At 42.6% G+C, this 18,779-nt stretch overlaps 2 protein-coding genes across 3 annotated transcripts; both read left to right on the top strand.

The window, feature by feature from the left end:
- Positions 1 to 5,186: 5,186 nt before the first annotated feature.
- On the top strand, positions 5,187 to 7,338 carry nfkbil1 (nuclear factor of kappa light polypeptide gene enhancer in B-cells inhibitor-like 1). Its single transcript, XM_035609078.2, has 4 exons — positions 5,187 to 5,582; positions 5,675 to 5,787; positions 6,233 to 6,344; positions 6,435 to 7,338. Exons 1-4 carry the CDS (start codon positions 5,309 to 5,311, stop codon positions 7,025 to 7,027), a joined length of 1,092 nt encoding a protein of 363 aa, XP_035464971.1. The 5' UTR covers positions 5,187 to 5,308; the 3' UTR covers positions 7,028 to 7,338.
- A 1,025-nt stretch (positions 7,339 to 8,363) lies between these two features.
- On the top strand, positions 8,364 to 18,778 carry atp6v0a2a (ATPase H+ transporting V0 subunit a2a). Of its 2 annotated transcripts, none has more exons than XM_035609135.2 (20): positions 8,364 to 9,167; positions 10,011 to 10,089; positions 10,314 to 10,411; positions 11,969 to 12,106; positions 12,469 to 12,545; positions 12,633 to 12,759; positions 12,888 to 12,970; positions 13,051 to 13,144; positions 13,239 to 13,451; positions 13,625 to 13,775; positions 13,881 to 14,020; positions 14,107 to 14,264; positions 14,356 to 14,446; positions 14,537 to 14,655; positions 15,429 to 15,639; positions 15,739 to 15,858; positions 15,951 to 16,067; positions 16,556 to 16,673; positions 16,819 to 16,990; positions 17,184 to 18,778. In XM_035609135.2, the coding sequence occupies exons 1-20, from the start codon at positions 9,057 to 9,059 to the stop codon at positions 17,284 to 17,286; spliced, it is 2,520 nt and encodes an 839-aa protein (XP_035465028.1). In that variant the 5' UTR covers positions 8,364 to 9,056; the 3' UTR covers positions 17,287 to 18,778. The 2 variants fall into 2 exon arrangements, with proteins under 2 accessions (XP_035465028.1, XP_035465027.1); XM_035609134.2 differs by having other exon boundaries at positions 12,448 to 12,545.
- Position 18,779: the final 1 nt, after the last annotated feature.

Below are 18,779 nucleotides of genomic sequence, written 5' to 3'. Positions count from 1 at the left end.
CATGAAGGAATGATTGCGTGTGTTTGTTGATCGTCCGAATGCCAATGAATTTGCTCCTGACAAACACATGAAAGCATTTTGTGAATACGCATTATTTTGAATTCATGTCTATGATTTTGTAATAAAAAAAAAAGTTCTCTGAAAAAAACAAACCCCTCTCTCTGGTGTCCCTCTGTTACTTGTGATAGCTTTTCAAGTCTTGCAGGAATGTATTTTCTCCTATCCAGTGAATGTGCTTCTTCCTGTTGGTGCATTGCTGAGGGGAGGCAGTCATACACCCATTGTGTTCTGCGGGGGCCCAAATCAAAGCATGTGTCTTGCAGGAAATACATGTTCAACTTCTATTTCCTCCTCCCGCCGTATTTGTTTCTTCTCCTCTTTACAATCGGCCTGCACAAACAATCAGTGAGTACAAAAGTTTCTAAATTGGATCAAGAGCGCGGGACATTTGGCCTTGACCCAGAGACGTTAAAGTCTCACTGTTAATTGCCACAACTTCAGGATTCATTTTTTAAACATCTAGAGTCTCTCGACCCACATATTATATCGAATTACTATGTCATGCTCAGCTGTTTTATAGTTAAATCTTGTCGTTTTTTTTAGGAAACACACGGCAACAGGTTGTTGAGCTTTAAATTAGAATTCAGCGATTAACAAATTCCGACTGTAATGAGCTTGTCACAGGATATAATCAGCAACAGCAGGGAGACAGAAGGATTGGATAAATCCTCGGTCGCTGACTCGTAGAGGGAGTCGACTCTCTGTGTAATACCTGTTAATGAGAGTGGCTTAATCTAAATCAGTTGCAATTACAGAACACTGCACGGGGGCCATTTTGGGGTAAATGTGGCCAAAGCTGAACTCCTCATAGAAGGAAAACTTCATCTGCCTCTTTAATCTTGGACAGGTGACATCTGAAAACCTCGCCGTCACGCGAAGAGACAGAAACGCGACAGCTGCTGAGACATTCACTCGGCCTCCTTCACCACGACCTCAGCTCTCCTTAATCTGATCCGAGCCCCGGGACGCAAACACAGACGGGCGGGCAAAATCTTTGTTAAATAAATCTCTGAACTGAGTAAAAAGTTCGTAGCTCTAAGACTTAATTGCATTCTCTGAAATAAAACATTAATATGTTGGCAGAGAGGTGAATGAAATAAGCGCTGTCCCACAATCCATGCATTCACGAGTCTGCACGACATGTTTTATTGGTGAAACAGCATACAGTACATTTTGACATTCCACGCGGCGGCTATTTCTTTTACAAGATGACTGGTCACATTATCCTCCACCTGTCAGCATCAAAGTCAAAGCCTGCTCTGAAAGACAATCTGGATAGATTGTTTTCAAGGGTTTTCAAATTTTATGAAGCCAACGTGGTCATGTTACGAAGATTTCATGGCAGGAACTTTGCCGAGGCGAGGAACAAAGTTGCCACGAGAGAAAAGAGATTTATGCCCTTTGGCCCCTCCGCGGGCCGGCTGCCTGTCTGAGAGGACTGTTCAGAAATTATTACACAAATGTTTTCATTCCTCTGTAATAACAGAGTGTGAAAATTAAGTGTCTATACTGGCGGCAGCCTTGCCTCGGGGAATCCCGAGGGTATAAACAGTACTCACTCTCTATTTCAAAGACGAGACGAACAACAAGAACATCTCCAGGAAGAAAAGAAAAACACAACGCAGACGTATATGAAGACATAACCCTTTCTTTCAACAGTACTTAATTATAAAATATTGATCTTCATGCTGATAATGTGAGTGAAAGGGATTGTGTAAGGAGGCAACAGCAGGTCTGTCTGTGCAAAGACAACTGCCATTGTTGTCTGAAAATACCCCTGAAGGGAAAAATGAAAGCTCAATAGGATCAGAAGATAACTCAAACTCAAAACCACTAATGATGTCACCATAGTAAACATCGGATAGAACTGTATTTCTAACTTCAAATTCATATCAGCTTTCTCTGCTTTCAGATCGTTTTCAGATTTCTGCAGAAGACAAGTTGCTGTTGACTTTTACTGTCATTTTTTTTTCACTGATGGAAAGTGACTTAGTATATCTACTCAAGTATTTTGCTTCCATGTTATGCTGCTTCATACCTCTGCTCGATTACAGCGGGAACTACTGCACATTTCATCCGGTCAGATATTTTGAAGATTACAGTAAGAATTTACAAACCAACCTACAGTAAATAAAATGTTCAACTCCACATTTACCAGCCAGGGCACTAAAAAGATGCTCAGAAATCAAAGCATTGTTGATGATGATTTGATTATTTAAAAAAAAAAAAACAGTTGTGTGAGCAAAAGAAGCGGGCAAATCTGTATTTTGTAAATTTTCTAAGCTTTTCTTCAAATGCTTATGCAACAATCTGAAATACAGACAGCTGATGTCTACAATGCAGGGGAGGCTATAAAATACATTCCCACTATCTGAAATGAGATTAAGAGGCTTTAAGCACATTCTGGAGTCAAGATCAAGTAAAAAATTAAAAATTAAAATTTTTAATGAACCTCCCCCGAGTAGAAAGTAAAACCTCTATATTCCCACAAAGGACCTGCTGGAAGGTTTATCTAACTCAGGAGTGATGGTGTACTGGTGCGCCAATGTGTAGCACTGATGCATTAACAACAGCTGTGGATAGATCGTTTACAATATTTTTAAGTTTATTAAAAATAAAAGTAACAGTGCATTAACATTTGAAGAGAGGTTGGTTTTAATGCTGCGTCAAAGTTCAACAAAATATGGAGTTTTCCCAGCGCCGACCTGACATCTTTGCCTTTTATGCATGATTATTTACAGCGTGTAAATTGTTTCAACTATTAAAATAGCTAAAATCAGTCACTAAGGATGAGTTATTAGATATTTGTTTCATTGCTTTCTTTATTTTTTATTTCCTGAACTGTCCTTAAAGTTTGGACGAACTTAAAAACCTCTGTGTCTCCCAGATATTCAGTCAACGCAGAACAATAAAAACTGTGGAAAGGTGAAACCACAACTCTTCACTAGACTGGGACATGTTGGTTTACCAGATAATGTAAATCAGTAATACTATAGGCAAAAGATAAGAGGGGAGAGTTTCTATGGGGGGCCCACTTTAACTCAGTCATTGTCATATCAATGGGTGACAAATAGCTTGTGTCTTTGTGTTATTGTAAATCAGGCTTGCAGCCAGGCCTGCTGTTTGTTAGATGTCTGGCCGTAATAAATTGAAACCCAATAAACCAGGTCGAGCAGAAAATAGACAGAGGAAGTTTGCACACATTTCTGGTCTGTCCTAACAATGGAGGCCGACCAGCACAGCCAGCAGACCGGACCTTGAGCCTGGTCTGACGGCAGCGTGGTAGGACGAGATGCTGACCCCCGGAGCGTCTTGGAGGACCCTTGGCTTCCTGCCGCCTGGTCCCTACAGTGCTCCTCCCTGCACCGTCCCAGGAGGACGACAGACCTTAACGGACAGGATAGGAGTCAGCAGGCCAGGCAGGAAAGGCAAAGGGTGGGTGGGCAAGGTAGAGGTTCCTGATCGGGGATATCCTGTCTTTCAGAAACATCTTTCTGCTTTTAGTGCCCTCAAGAGCAAGAGACGCATGCTCCACCTGAGGTCTTGGGGGACAACGGTACTTGTTGCAGACACCCCTCTGCATTGGGTATGTGAGGAAACACTTCACAATATGTTCTCTGAGAGTTTGAACAAAGAAAGCTTCCATGATTAAGACAATAAGGTGAATTTAATTGCAGGTATGCGACTCATACACCTGAGATGACAACTGAGATGTCTCTCTTTCTCTCTTTCTCTCGACCTCTATTCTCACTCTTTATCTGTCACTGCAGAGATGGCAGACATTTCAAAGGCGATCGCAGAAGACGGCCATCGTTAGTGGAGACACGTCGTTTCCGACGGCAGAGAAGAGCGGATGTGCCCAAGCTTTGGAAGACTCCGGATCTTGGTTCATGTGAGACTAAGACTTGATCATCCTCTTCACAGTGCACAAAGTGCCCCCTTCATTCACTCCTCTATCCTCTCTATTGTGCATCCTCCGCTGCCTCGGGCCTAAATGGGTGCCCTGTCATCTGCAGCAGGACCGTGCCAGTTTCAGAGGCTCAGCTGCTCTGATTTAGGCACCACAGGTAAAGATAGCTGCACCGACGAGCACACATGCAAGCGAGAAAATACTCTACCAAAGAACATCACCAAGAAATGCTGTGTGGTACAGTTTTCACTGTTTTAGTCAGTAACTGGGGAGTGCTTGATGAGCTCCCGGTTGTATCTAGCAAGATATTAGTCTGAAAAAAAGATGCAAAACACATCCTGTACCAACTCTCTTCTGTTATTGCAGCTACATATTGAAGGAGTGTGACTATATTCAGCTGCCACACAAAGATTGTGTGTTTCCACGTGCACATGCTCACATAGAATAGAAACAGAAGTAAGTGTAGGGAACTGTAGGGAACTGTATAAAGACACATGATCAAAATAGAAAATGATTTCCAGTGAGCTATAAGTTTGCTCAGAATCCAGAAACCAGCATCTACATGATGTTTTTCCAAATAATTCCTCATTTCCTCCTGCTGTAGTTTACACTGAGACACTTTCAGACATATTAACAGTTGTTTCACTGTGCTGCCACAGTCATAACAAAATCATAAAGTTCTTCATGAAGAAATGTTACAGACTAGAAATTTGAAATGAATGTATGGGATCATATAACTTTGAGTTACCATAGTGCATTAAAAGAGAAAACTTTTGGAACAATTGGAAGCACACAGACAAACTGTTTACATGACAGCTGGGGTGTTGTAATGGGACTGAAGCACACAAACCACAGAGCTATTAGCCCTGTAGCATGTGTCAGGTGAGGTGTTATGGAATGAAAAACATCACTGCAGTGCCAAACTCATCACAGTTTTCTGTAAGCCAGAGCACATAGGCTAAACAGGAGGGATTGTTTTCCTATATTATTAAGAGGAAGGAAGGAATAAACGGTACATTTCAGTGCATCCTGACACAGCACATTCGAGTGTGCTCTTGAGTTTATCACCATGTCCCGAAATCAGGTTTACTTTCCCAGTTAATGGCCGACTTAGAAATAGGTCAATACTGACACCTTGTGACAGCATCGGAACCACCCTGACCGCGGAACTTTGGTGCCAGAGCCGTTGTCATCGTCGGAGTCAATAAAGAGACGGACCGGGTTCGCTTAAGCGGAAGTGCGAAGGCCTTCTTAAGCTAACTCATTGAAGCTAACTCATTGAAGCTAACTCATACAAATACACAAAATAATCTGGTGTCTGGTGCGTCGGTGCCCGGCATGGCGTCCAAACAACAGAAGCGGGTGTGGAGGTACGTGGAGGAGGGCAGCTTGCTGAAGCTGAAGTCGTACCTCAGGAAGCACCGGGACCTGGATGTGAGCTTCTCCCAGGGCAAGAGGCAGAGGAGCCCGCTGCACCTGGCCTGCTGCCTGGGGGAGGACGCCGCGCTGCGGCTGCTGCTGAAGCACGGAGCCGACGTCCTCCAGAGGGACCACAAGGGAGACACGGCGCTGCACGCGGCCGCCAACAGGGCCCTCAAGCACGGGAGGACCGGTGAGGAGGACCGGGGGAAACAAGCTGGTGTTGAATTATCAACCAGTATATGTATCAATATTTATCTTTGGATTTTTTTTTCTTTCTTTCAGCATATAATGACCTGGTTGTGCCCCTCAAGAACATCTGTCCAGAGGCTATGAGGGCTGCTAACACTGCTGGAGTCACACCTCAAGACCTGCTGGAGTTCATGAGACATTCACAGGTAAACAAAAACTGGAAGGCTGCTGCTAACTATCAATGAATTGGTCCATAAAATGTAAGAACAATATAAAACTGCCCATGTTGCCTGAACTAAACTCCCCAAACACCAAGACATTCATCAATTCACAGCGATTCATAACGGAGAAAAAATACACATTTGCACTGGAGGGGTTTGATCAAGCATTGTTGTTTGCATGATGACATTTGTTTACATTGGATTTCTGCCAGTTTAGTTGTATTATATATTATAAGGTAACCAATTTGTAGCTGTAAGTAACCACAGGCCCACTGAGATGTCAGTGTGACGGATAGTAGAAAAACTAAGTAAACGCATATAGATAGTGTGATGGTTCCTCAGCATCAGATCTAAGCAGAACACAGTTTGATCTGTGGTGGCTGTTGGTGTTTGATCATATTTACACATCATTTCTTTATATTCTTCACAGATGGGAGAAAACCAGAGTCGTCCCGCTGAAATGGACCCTGAGAAGGAGTGGCAGGAGAAGCTGTTTGGTGAATGCGAAGATGAATTCTGTGAAACCTTTGGCGTATATGATGGTAAATCTTTTAACCCCTCCTGTGAGGCTGAATGTTGTATCGACCTTCTCCACCTGATGATAACAGTGCTGCTGGGTTTTTTTTTCACAGCTGATGATTTTCTTCCTGTTGATGACGACGAGGAAGATTTTGGGGACTGGGCTGAACGTATTAGGAAAGAATATTTCGTTAAAAAGAACTCTGAAGCTCAACGACTGGCATCGGCATCGTCCTCGGGAAGGAGACGGACAAAGAGTAAACAAGAGAGGGAGCAGGAAGAGCAAAGCCGCAAGGAGCTGCATGAAAGGCTGCAGAGGGAACATGAAGAGTATCTGGCTCGAGCGGCACGTAAAGAGGAAGAGACTCGACTGGGCAAGAAGCGCAGGTACGATGAGAGGTGTGCAGCCACTTTCCAGGCCGGCTCCTCAGCTGGCAGCACAAAGCTGAGCTACAGTGACATCCCCTGGCCGGCTCCCAGAGGTACAGTGCAGGAGATGGTGGATTTGATGCTGCACGGCATCGACCGAAAGGACGTGCCGGTGTTTCGCAAAATGCTTCGGAAGCAGCAGGCGTTGTGGCATCCTGACAAATTTGCTCAGAGATGCGAGGCCCGGTTAGAGGAGAAGGACAAGAAGAGGATCCTCGATACGGTCACAGCTCTGTCACAGGAGCTCAACAGACTGGCTCAGAGTCTGAGGACTTAAAAAGCGCATCACAATTCAAACTTAATATATGACGTGCTTTTCTGCAGAAAACCCCATACAAACTATACTGAAATTTAATGTAAAGTATGTGCAAATGTACCTTGATATGAACACATTTTCCAATGTGTGCATGTCTGCTTCTCTTGTGATGCGGCCACATCATCTTCTGTTCACCAGTGGTCCATTTTACACCCCTGACATTTCTTTATAAATAACGACACTAAACATATCAAACACTCAATTCTGTGTGTGTATGTGTGTGTAAAAACATCTGTCAATCAAAACAATATAAAGTGTTGTGAATATCTGCAGCTGTCTTCAGTCTGATCTGATAGAAAATGTGTAGTTGCAGTATTTTAACAGCAGGGTTGGTTCACACACACTGGTTTTGATCCCAGATTAAATGCTGAGCATAGACATTTATTGTGTAATACCAGATTCTTTACGGGAAAAAGGTGAAGTAAATTGTCATCCTCCTGATTTCTATATAACAAAGTAATATTTGTGTGGAGTCATGTGGACCGACTGCCAGTATTTTTGCTCTATAAATACATCAACGTGTCGTCACACTCAAAAGATGCTCATCCATGTGGCGTAACTGAATCATGAAAACCTTTTTTCTTTTTTTTTACAAAGCATCTTTATTGCTAAATGGGCCAAATCATTAAATCACCCCATATGAAGGATTTCTGACACAAAGAAGAGCAGATGGTCGGGCCGCTTTCAGTGATGGAACAGAATAAAAAGATGAGCTGGTTGCCAGGTTTGTGAACTAATCCCCCCTTTTGAACAAATCTTCAAAAGGAGACAATGGACTGAACCTAATCATTAGCAACAGAAACGTAAACAGTGGCGAATTTCACTCGTGAGTATTATACTTTAATTGTATTATATTATGTTAGCTTAGTTTTTATTAATATTATGATTATTTTCACCTTTTTTCCCTAAGGGAGGAGAGGTCGATATTATAATTATTTCACCATTTGGATTTTATGAATTTGTAAATGTATTCAGATAATATAACATTTGTTTTGTTGTAACAGCTTCAGTTGTTGGAACATAATTAAAAAAAAAATTGGAATATAAAAGATGACTTTGTTAGTTGAGTTTTGAAAATATATATATTTTATCTACAGTCTGATTTTGTTGTCTTCTCATACATCCTGAGGTTTGAGCAAACAAAATAAAACATCAGTATGCTTCAGTAAGATAAACAGTTCTAGGCTGAAGTACAACATAGATAAATGATATTGATAAAGTAGCATATGGCGTGGGGAAAAAACCCCGCTAAGTAAATTGACGACAGATTTTATTTTATTTATTTAGTTGGCTGCTCCTATCTGTGTGTAACACGTCCTCTCTTCGATGATTTCACAGGATGCGACAGTACCTGGCAACCCGGAGACGCAAACTGTGTCGACTGCCGGGCGACGTAAGCGCGAAGGAGAAAAAAAAGGCCGGAGCCTATTTGTGTCCGTGGCTTCTTTTTTCTTTTCTTTTTTTATTCCCCAACGCCCGAAGCCTCTTTTGTCTCCACGCCGGGTCGACGGGTTGTCGTCGAGTCTGCCTGTTGCCTGTTGCTCGTCGCTCCGACCCGTTTCTGTCTTTCTCCGTCTGCGCCGTGATGACAGGTGCTCGTGGGAAGGAGCGCACGGGAGGATGACGCCTGTCGCTGCTGTCGCTCGATGCACAAGGTGCGTTAGGGAGGATTCTGTCTTTGTTTTCATATTGTTTATGCATTAGAGACAAAGAGGCGTTGACGAGAAAGAACAACCCCCCCCCCAAAAAAACCCCATCTCAACAAACAGACACAAAATGAGGACGCGTGCGCTTTCTGAGAATCGTCGATAATAATTAATCCTCGGAGGGAGGGAGGGGGTGGGGGGCATCTTAATTGGTTAAGGGGTTTTAAGCAACGCGCCGCCTCGTTGAATCGGTGATGTCCTACATTCGCGTGTGGTGAGCGGGCCGGTGTGTCTGGTGCTGTCGGCGGGCTGCAGGGCGACTGTCCGGCACCACAGTGAAGAAGATGGTGTTCCGGAGCGAGGAGATGTGCTTGGCGCAATTGTTTCTGCAGTCCGGCTCCGAATATGACTGCATCAGCGAGCTCGGAGAGCTGGGGCTGGTCGAGTTTCGAGATGTAAGTAGAGAGGATGATGATGATGCACACACACACACACACACACACACACACACACACACACATTCATCTGTGTAAACGTGTCAGCTCTACCACCAGTACTGATTAATAACGTAGGCCTTTTTCCCCCTCCTCACTAGAACAGAATAAACATGCATGTATGCATGTATGATTGAGGTCGAGGGTGGCTGTGGTGATGGGGCAACTAACCCCTACAATCACAAAAATATGTAGACCTCATACTTAAGATTTGTGTATTTTAACTGCATATTCAATCTCCATCCATTTGGATCATTAACATGAACAAACGAAATAACTTAATCTATTGAATATGTGTCAGTCAACCATGAAGGAAATATGAAGTAAGAATGAAATGTATGTAATAGACCCAACATGTTTTTAATACACAATGACCAGATTTGTATATTTATAATCAATAAATCCGATTTGTTTCAAATTCATAAGAACCAGGTTTATGTATTCAATATTGATAAAAACATATATTTGTTTGAAATCACATGACATTTATCATTTTTTTATTTTCATTATGTGTAATCCAAATGGAACATATGCAATTAAAATAAATAAATCCTATCTACATGTTTGAGAGTGTATGAGTTTAAATTAGCCTAAATGTTCTTGTGCACTCATTTTTTTTTAAACGTCAAGACATTTATCTATTTATCTTAAAATACACTGATAACATGTAAGGTTTTAACGTACAAAACAAAACAATGTAAACATCATTTAAATAAATTCTAATGATGCAATCGTGAATCTCCTGCACATGCGTTGACTGACGCAGTATCTTGCACCTGACCTGTGATGCTCCTCTGGTTTCAGCTCAACCCGAGTGTCAGCTCGTTCCAGCGGCGCTTCGTCAGCGAAATCAAGAGATGTGAGGAGATGGAGAGGATTCTGGGTAAGGGAGCAGACTGAGCACCTGGGGTGTGTGTGTTCATGTGGATGTAGCCTGCGTGAGCATATACACCTGCACTCCTTAATCATCAGGGTGGCAAGTAGCATGTAGCGGATAATGTTCTGTAAAAACAGTGCCCCGGAGAATTAAGATTTTACAGCTATAGCTCGGGACACTTCATGAATCTTAAACCACAAAATCAGCATTTTTTTGTTTTCCGCTGGCAGGCTACCTGCTGAGGGAAATCCAAAAGGCTAAAATAGCCGTTCCAGAGGAGGATGAGAGTCCACTTGCTCCTCCTCCCCGACAGGTCCTGGAGATCATGGTAAGTTTCACTTGAATCTGATTTTACTTTACCACTTCTCATAGCATATATTATCCCAGCAAAAAGAATTTGTAAAAAATATTACTAAAATCATGCAGGTTTTCATTGTCTGCCACAGTGCACACATGTCATTGACTCCTATTGAGTTGCAGTTTCTTTTAATTTTCCCCTTCAATTGGCTTTATAGTTTTATAAAAATCAAATTATAAGTCTAATGTCTGACTATATCATACATGTACCGTCTTGTTCCAACTCTTCATAGAAGATGTTTGAATTGAATGAAATATTATAACACGAGATGTTCTGTGGATCCAGGTCATAGTTATCCACAAGGGTGTTGAATCAGGAGCAACACCTGAATCCAGTGGACTCAAGCACAAGACTCCATGTTTTCATGGCGGCACCAGTCCGTCAAATGGAAATATTCTGGATGTCCTATGTGTCATTTTATGCCCATTCTCCACAAATTCAGACCAACATACATGGTAATTTTACAAACCTTGAGATGTTATGAGGGATTGAACAAACTATGACTACTCTGAAAGAGTTAGAAGTGACTGTCCCATCCCACCAGCAGAACAGTGGGACCCAGAGGTCATATGTCTTTTTCTGTACCGACTGAGTCACTTCGGCAGCTGAGAGCCCACTTTAGTTATTGGCTGCCTTACTTTGCTGGATTTAGCTTCTCCATGCAATCATCAGTAATGGAAGAGGAAAGAGACAATAAAAGTGATCATCTGCACCACTGCTGCCAGACTTTCACTTTTGTTTCAGCACCCAGCCCATCATTACATCATTTATCACCTTCTTTAAATAATGAACTGCTACATTACCAGAGTTTAGGTTGTATCGACATACATAATGGAGAAAGACTCGAAACCTAAATCAGTTGTTTACATTTACACATTATCCTGGTTTCAGTTCTTCATTTAGCTTAATTCAGTTTTCTCAAAATTGACGCAAGTGCCTATCCAGGTTTCTGAAACTAGTGTATGATGTTTTCATGCAACTTAAGTTGGATGCTCCAAAAAACAATCATCACAGGAATATTAGTGTGAAAGTAAATACACTAATGCTCAGATTGTGCAGTTTCTATCTTTCTATCTATCTATGAGGAGAATAAAATAAAACATTCTTCCTTTTATAAATTAAAAGTTACAATTTATAAGAGATAAAACACAGTTGCTCGAATGGGTTTTGCAGCTACATCATTACTTGGTCTCTTATGTCCAGTACATTATGGTGGCTACTCGTAGCAAATGTTATGTTGCTGTATAGTCATGACTCATTTGTTATTGTGTTTATGTTTCAAACAGCTTGGCATTCTAGCTAAAACGTGAACAGTTGTTCATTTTCCCATAATCGTCATAACCACAGTGGCCACTGCAACCAAAAGTAACACATTCTCACTTTATGCTTTAAAGTGGTGCAACTGAGGCCATACTCCGCTGTCAGTCACATGTTGATTGTGTTGTTGATTCCTGTTGGGCCCAAAGTAATTGAACAGATTATCCTGCTGCCGAATTCTTAAGCTGGTGTGTTCGATGTGATGTTCAGGAGCAGCTCCAGAGGCTGGAGATGGAGCTCAGCGAGGTGGCGAAGAACAGAGAGAAGCTGCAGAGGAACCGCCTGGAGCTCACCGAGTACACGCACATGCTGAAGATCACACGGACCTTCATACACAGCCGCTCCAGAGTGAGTGTGTTTCCATCCAGCTGCTCATTTAGTGCACGCAACCGAAAGTCTGCCATGTACTGCTTTTTATTTTCAGTCCAGTTGTGTTTGAATCTCAGCCGAGATGCTTCCCTTCACCTCGCCAGCAACATCTTGTGTTCTTGCTGCTGGCGTGTCTTGTTTCCCTGGGCGACACAGCGCTGACTTTAATTAATGACACTGTTGCACTGCAGCTGTTACAAGCGAGTGTTATAAAGAAAAACCTTCCAGTGTGTGAACGTCACATCGGCTTCGTGTGGAGCCACGTGAGGAGCTGTTACTGTAAACTGTCATGAACGAAACATGTTCCTTCTCATAATTAGCATGAGGCTCTTGGTCCCCAGTATGAAGAGTTCCCCACCATGGAGACAGACTCGGTGACAGGATGCACTGGAATGCAGAGACTTGGAGCCAAGCTGGGGTGAGCGCCAGGTTGTCATGACTTGTATGGTGCCATTATCAAAGAGAGGCGAAACGGTTAACCTGATCTGATCTCTCCTGGCTGTAGGTTTGTGTCGGGTCTTATCCAGCGGGTGAAGGTGGAGGCCTTTGAGCGCATGTTGTGGAGAGTGTGTAAGGGTTACACCATCCTCAGCTACGCAGAGTTGGATGAGAACCTCGCCGATCTCGACACTGTGAGTTTGGGCACGTACTTTGTGATGGAGAGAGGAAAGAGTGTGACATTCCTTCTGCCGCAAAAACAAACTGGAACTGACTTTGTGTACGGCTTTAACAACACCGTGGCTCCTCCGTGTTGTTTCAGGGTGAGATAAGCAAGAGTGTTGTGTTTCTCATCTCTTTCTGGGGAGACCAGATCGGACAGAAAGTTCAAAAGATCTGCGACTGGTAAGAATTGCCACCATCGCACTGCTTAACCTGTCAATATGTGTTCTGCTTCAAACATCAACGTCTTTGTTTGTCCTCAGTTACCACTGCCACCTGTATCCGCACCCGGAGAACGACGAAGAGCGGGCAGATGTGTTGGAGAGCTTGAAGACACGCATCCAAGACCTCAACAATGTAGGATTGACACACAGCGGGATTAAGGCTTTAGATCTAAACTGGACCATGTCGACGCACAGTGTAGTGAGTGTATAACTGCTGTTTCCTTCAGGTGCTGCAGCGCACTGAGGACTACCTGAGGCAGGTTCTGCAGAAAGCCTCCGAGTCGGCCTTCACATGGGTTGTGCATGTGAAAAAGATGAAGGCGATCTTTCACATCCTCAACCTCTGCAGTTTCGACGTCACCAACAAGTGTCTGATTGCTGAAGTGTGGTGTCCCGTCAGTGACCTGGCAAACCTGCGGGGGGCGCTAGAAAAGGGCTCGGTGAGTGAGAGATGTATATTCACTCATAACATGATGATTTGCGGAATCAGAATTGTTTATCATGATCATCTATTGTTGTGCATAAAATTAAACTTGAACATGAACAGTCCCTCACTTACTTACATTCTCACACACTGTTGTACGTAATGCTTTATGTTTTTTTTTATCATCAGAGAAAAGGTGATGCTACTGTACCCTCCTTTGTGAACCGCATCCCGAGCACTGACACTCCTCCTACCCTGTTAAGAACCAACAAGTTCACCTCTGGCTTTCAGAGCATAGTGGAGGCCTATGGGGTGGGGGACTATCGCGAGGTAAGCCCAGGTAAGAACTCACACCACGTCTTGTAAAGCACAGTGAAGTATCTCTTAGTTTTGCTTTGGACAATTTCAGAGTCAGTGCACTGAGGGGGCCTCTCTTTATTGGCAGCTCCCTACACCATCATCACATTCCCCTTTCTGTTCGCTGTGATGTTCGGTGACCTGGGCCACGGGATGGTCATGAGTCTCTTCGCCTTGTGGATGGTGCTGACGGAAAAAAATCAAAAGAAAAAACGCTCCAGTAATGAGGTGACAAGTCTTCTCCTCATCCGTAATTGTGGAGTCTTCTTATTGTAAATCAGTTATAGCTGAAATCCTGTGTTTGTTGCTTCCAGATATGGGTGACGTTTTTCAACGGACGCTACATCATCCTGATGATGGGGCTTTTCTCCGTCTACACCGGACTCATTTACAACGACTGTTTCTCCAAGTCACTCAACATTTTTGGCTCTTGCTGGAGTGTGAAGGCTATGTTCGCAAATCAGCAGTGGACGTGAGTTGTCAATACAAATACATACACGGAATCCAAATTTTTGTGCACAGTATCTCAATACATGCTGATGCTTTATTCTTTTACATTGCAGGAACAAAACGCTCCAAACAAACGCTTTGCTCACGTTAGACCCAAACGTCAGTGGTGTTTTCAGTGGACCGTACCCATTCGGCATTGATCCTGTGAGTAAACGAAATGTAAAAAATTACAGTCCGAATATAACTAAATCACTGTCATTATCATAGAAATGCTTTTTTAAAATGTCGCATTAGATATGGAACATGGCCGTGAACCGACTGTCCTTCCTGAACTCCTACAAGATGAAGATGTCGGTTGTTATTGGGGTCGTCCACATGACCTTTGGAGTGGTGCTGAGCGTCTTCAATCACTTGTGAGTGACTCCAGAGTCCGTGTCAGTAGCATAATGCTACCCTTTGTTCGTGTGTCCCCCACAAATCACACTAGAGAGGAGAGGATGGGTTTTATTTTCAAGGTCAAAGTCAAAGTTTAATTATAGAAGATGAAATCCACCAAAAATATGATCTTACTAAACATCATGCGTTGCCACAGCCTGCTATAGCTTGTTAGTCTGTGCCACACTGTTGTTCAGGAACTATTAAAACACGTCAGTGAGCCACACTGGTTGAACTGAATAACGTGTTCCTCCATCACCACGAACAAGGTCATAATAATAATGAATTTTCAGTCAATCCCATTGGCTCCATCCTGCGAGTGCACCAGATCCAACAGCTGAAAATAGTCTCTGGCAAAAAACACTATTTATGTCCTCTTGCTCGAGGAGCATTAGCTAAATGTGCCAAACTGTGCCCAAGGTACTTTGTGGAATTTCTGTATCTTGAGTTGTTCGGTTTGGTAAACTGAATTCATTGGTTGCGTGAAATTATTTTACCTGATGAACCATGTCTTATTGTGTTGCTATAATTTACAGGCAAATGTACTATTCAGCAAAATGGAGAGTAAAACTTTATCTCCACAAATAAGTACAGTGCAACATTGGCATTGGTGCAGTATGTCTAGCACCCACCCGTATGTGCCCATATCAGTGGCAACATCATCATTATTGTCCCACCTCGAATTCATGTTTCATTACTTCCTATGTCTCCACATTGTTTTAATCAATATATTCCCCGTCTCTCCCTTCAGGCACTTCCGACAGAAATTCAATATGTATCTGCTGTTTCTTCCTGAGCTGCTCTTCCTGCTCTGTCTCTTCGGATACCTGGTCTTCATGATTTTCTACAAGTGGTTGGCATTCGGTGCCCGGGACTCCAGCCAGGCTCCCAGCATCCTGATCCACTTCATCAACATGTTCGTCATGCAGGGGACAGACATCGCCCCTCTCTTCCCAGGACAGGTGTGTGTCGACTGTATCATCTTAGATCATATCAGCCTTGTGTGTATTTTGGTCCCTGTCAATGAATGTGTTTGTTCGTTTGTCGACATGATTCCACAGACTGGGCTGCAAATCTTCTTAGTCGTAGTAGCGTTGCTGTCAGTTCCTGTGCTGCTGTTAGGAAAACCTCTTTACCTGTACTGGCTGTATCGCGGAGGCAAAGGCCTGCGCAGACGCAGAGTGAGTCTGATTAAAAACATTTAGCAGTATCACATATCTGTCTCCTACCTAAGCAGTCTTTTGGTTCATGAAACACTGTTGTCACTCCTCAGGGTTATGAGAGGGTGAGGCGTGTGAGCGAGGATGACAATTCCACAACGCCGTCCTACGAAGATGATGAAGAGGAGGGACTTGACGAAGTGATCGGCAGAGAAGCTCTTCCCAAAGAGGTCGGAGAACCACCACCATCCTGTCCTCATTTTTTAAATGTTGCATTTCAATAGGTCATGTTTAATGGCTTCACATCACACACAGCTGGTGTTTGAATGTGATCTAGTGACGTTTATTCTGAACGGTACATTTTGTAGCTGTTTTCAGACATGAGCTCGGGGAAAATGTCTGGATGGCAGGAAAAACAAATCTATAAAAGGTTCTGCGCAACATTTGTGGACATTCGCATTCTCTGTAAATTGCAGTAAAATGTCCAGACTTAAGTGCATTTTCTGTGAGCAGCTAATGGGACATTTTGCTAATGGTAATATGTGCTGTGGTTATCAAGATGAGGTTAGTGGTCATAGAAGAGAAATACAGAGCTACCGTGATAGTAGAAGGCTACAGAAAAGAAACAGAAATATTCAAACATGAATCTTATGGGAATTTGAATCACAGTACAGTACAACACAGCATTAAATGGGGTTTCTTATGTATTGTTCTGCAGTTTGACTTTGCGGATGTGCTCCTGCACCAGGCCATTCACACCATAGAGTACTGCCTGGGCTGCATTTCCAACACTGCATCCTACCTGCGTCTCTGGGCCCTCAGCTTGGCTCATGCCCGTAAGTTCAGACACAAAAAGCTGCGCACCGCGACCTCTGTGTGCCTCTTTATTTCTACTTGACTTCTGCTTTGCATCTCTTTACCTACGACAAGTATATGTTTATGTGTGTGTCCTTATGGGCTTGTTTTTCTTATTGGTTTCAGAGCTGTCAGAGGTGTTGTGGACCATGGTGATGCGCCTGGGTCTGAGGATCACCACAAGAGTGGGGGTTCTGTTCTTGGCCCCTGTGTTTGGCCTCTTTGCCGTGCTCACCGTGTCCATCCTGCTAGTCATGGAAGGCCTGTCAGCGTTCCTCCATGCTCTCCGCCTCCACTGGTGAGTCTCAGTAGAACCGACTGATCTGGATGTTCACAATGTACTTTTTTCAATGAAGGTATGGATTGTAACATTAGGATTTACATATTGAGTTAAGAAGGTAGTGATATTTGGGGGGGTTTTCATTGTCACCCACTTTATTCACTTTTTCTATTTGCATTCATTAAAAATGTTGCTTCGTGTTTGAATTCAGGGTGGAGTTTCAGAACAAATTTTACCACGGGACCGGTGTCAAGTTTATTCCCTTCGACTTCTCCCTCCTGCCGTCTGTTTTTGAGCAAGATGGCTTACTTTAAAAAGAAAAGAAAAAAAGAAAGAAAAAGGGACTCTGAAGTGGATATAAGTGCAGACTTTATCATTGGGGAGGATGCTGGAAGCTGGAACAATTCACACTGTGACAACAAATCTCCGAGACAATGGATTGAAACTCACTCTTGTAGCAACATTTTTCACCATGACAATTTTTAAAATCTTATCGGCTGTGCTGACTGCCTTACTACTATACCCAGCAGACCTCTGAATATACAGCGGCTAAAAACTTTATGTTTTATTTAATTTTTTAGGTGAGATATCGCTCAACATTACTTGGTACACCAGCTGGGTTCATTTAAATATTAAATTTGCATTGTGCTGCGTAAAACTGTTTTTGTATTATTTGCAACATGGTATTTAAAATTATACAGTGCAATGTAAAGTTTAAGTATGTCACAACAACAAGCTACCATGTCAAGCGTCCTGATGTAGTGCCATAGAGATTTATTTCTCAGGATGATATGGGGATGCTTCTTTTTTTTTTTTTAAACTGCTCCTTCATGTGATGAAAGAAAGTCAAAATCTAGAAAAAAAACACATTACAACCCTTTTTGAGGCATATTGTCACAAAGCACTTTGCAGAAATGATTGTACAAATTTAAAGTTTTCACTAATGACTGTGATGATGCCAAATGAAAATCAACTGTTAGCTGTTTGCTTCCTTACTTAGTAATGCATTTATTTAAATGGAACCTGCCCTGTAACCGATATCAGATACTCCTGAAAAAAGTCAAGAGGCCTTAGGTCTTTCTTTGGTGATACTGCTTATTATATTTGTTAAAGGTTATATATACAAGATTTTAGATTTTAATATAGCTGCCACAAACCTTTTTCAATGTAAAGATATAGTGGATTCATGGCATCCTGAGCAGAGAATGTGTGTGTTGTGATCTGAACTTCTCTGTTTTTGGAAGCCGGTCCGTTTGTTAATGTCAGTCCTTATGAAAATTGTTACTCAATGCTTCATTGGCAGCAATGTATAGATGATACCACACCGCTATCACCGCAGCCCCACCAATATCTTTTAAAAACACACTTACCAACCAAATCGTCTCACCCTTTGACCAAGACACTGACAGCATCACAGTCCAGAGGATGAGACAAATTAATTATACCAATCTGAACAGCAGCTCATTGGAATTTTTTTTTATTTTAATTTTTGGCTGTCCTGTACACAGGTTGACGTTACACACTTGTGATTCTGGATGTGTGATATGATGTCGCACTGAGATGTGGCAACACCTTGCTGAGAACACAAAGGGAGGGGGAGGGGAGGCTGACAAAGCATTTGTTTTGGTCTGAGATGCTTACGCCAATGCGACCTCTAGTGGCAGTGAATATCGTATATGTAACCTTTAATGATGATTATTCATGGTATTTATTTAAATTAACGTCTGTACAAGAGTCTAATATTTTACCATTTTGATGTGTTGTTTTGAGAAATGCAAGCAAATAAAGCACTCGTGTCCAATGCCAT

Source organism: Scophthalmus maximus, chromosome 20 (genome assembly GCF_022379125.1).
Source record: "Scophthalmus maximus strain ysfricsl-2021 chromosome 20, ASM2237912v1, whole genome shotgun sequence".
Lineage (NCBI taxonomy): Eukaryota > Metazoa > Chordata > Actinopteri > Pleuronectiformes > Scophthalmidae > Scophthalmus > Scophthalmus maximus.
This window is presented reverse-complemented; position numbering and strand designations above follow the sequence as displayed.

Coding starts and splice junctions, on each gene's coding strand:
- nfkbil1 (XM_035609078.2), top strand. CDS start 5,309: ATGGCGTCCAAACAACAGAAGCGGGTGTGGAGGTACGTGGAGGAGGGC. Junction 5,788..6,232: donor AGTTCATGAGACATTCACAG/GTAAACAAAAAC, acceptor TATTCTTCACAG/ATGGGAGAAAACCAGAGTCG. Junction 6,345..6,434: donor AACCTTTGGCGTATATGATG/GTAAATCTTTTA, acceptor TTTTTTTCACAG/CTGATGATTTTCTTCCTGTT.
- atp6v0a2a (XM_035609134.2), top strand. CDS start 9,057: ATGGTGTTCCGGAGCGAGGAGATGTGCTTGGCGCAATTGTTTCTGCAG. Junction 14,447..14,536: donor ACCCATTCGGCATTGATCCT/GTGAGTAAACGA, acceptor ATGTCGCATTAG/ATATGGAACATGGCCGTGAA. Junction 16,674..16,818: donor CCTCAGCTTGGCTCATGCCC/GTAAGTTCAGAC, acceptor TATTGGTTTCAG/AGCTGTCAGAGGTGTTGTGG.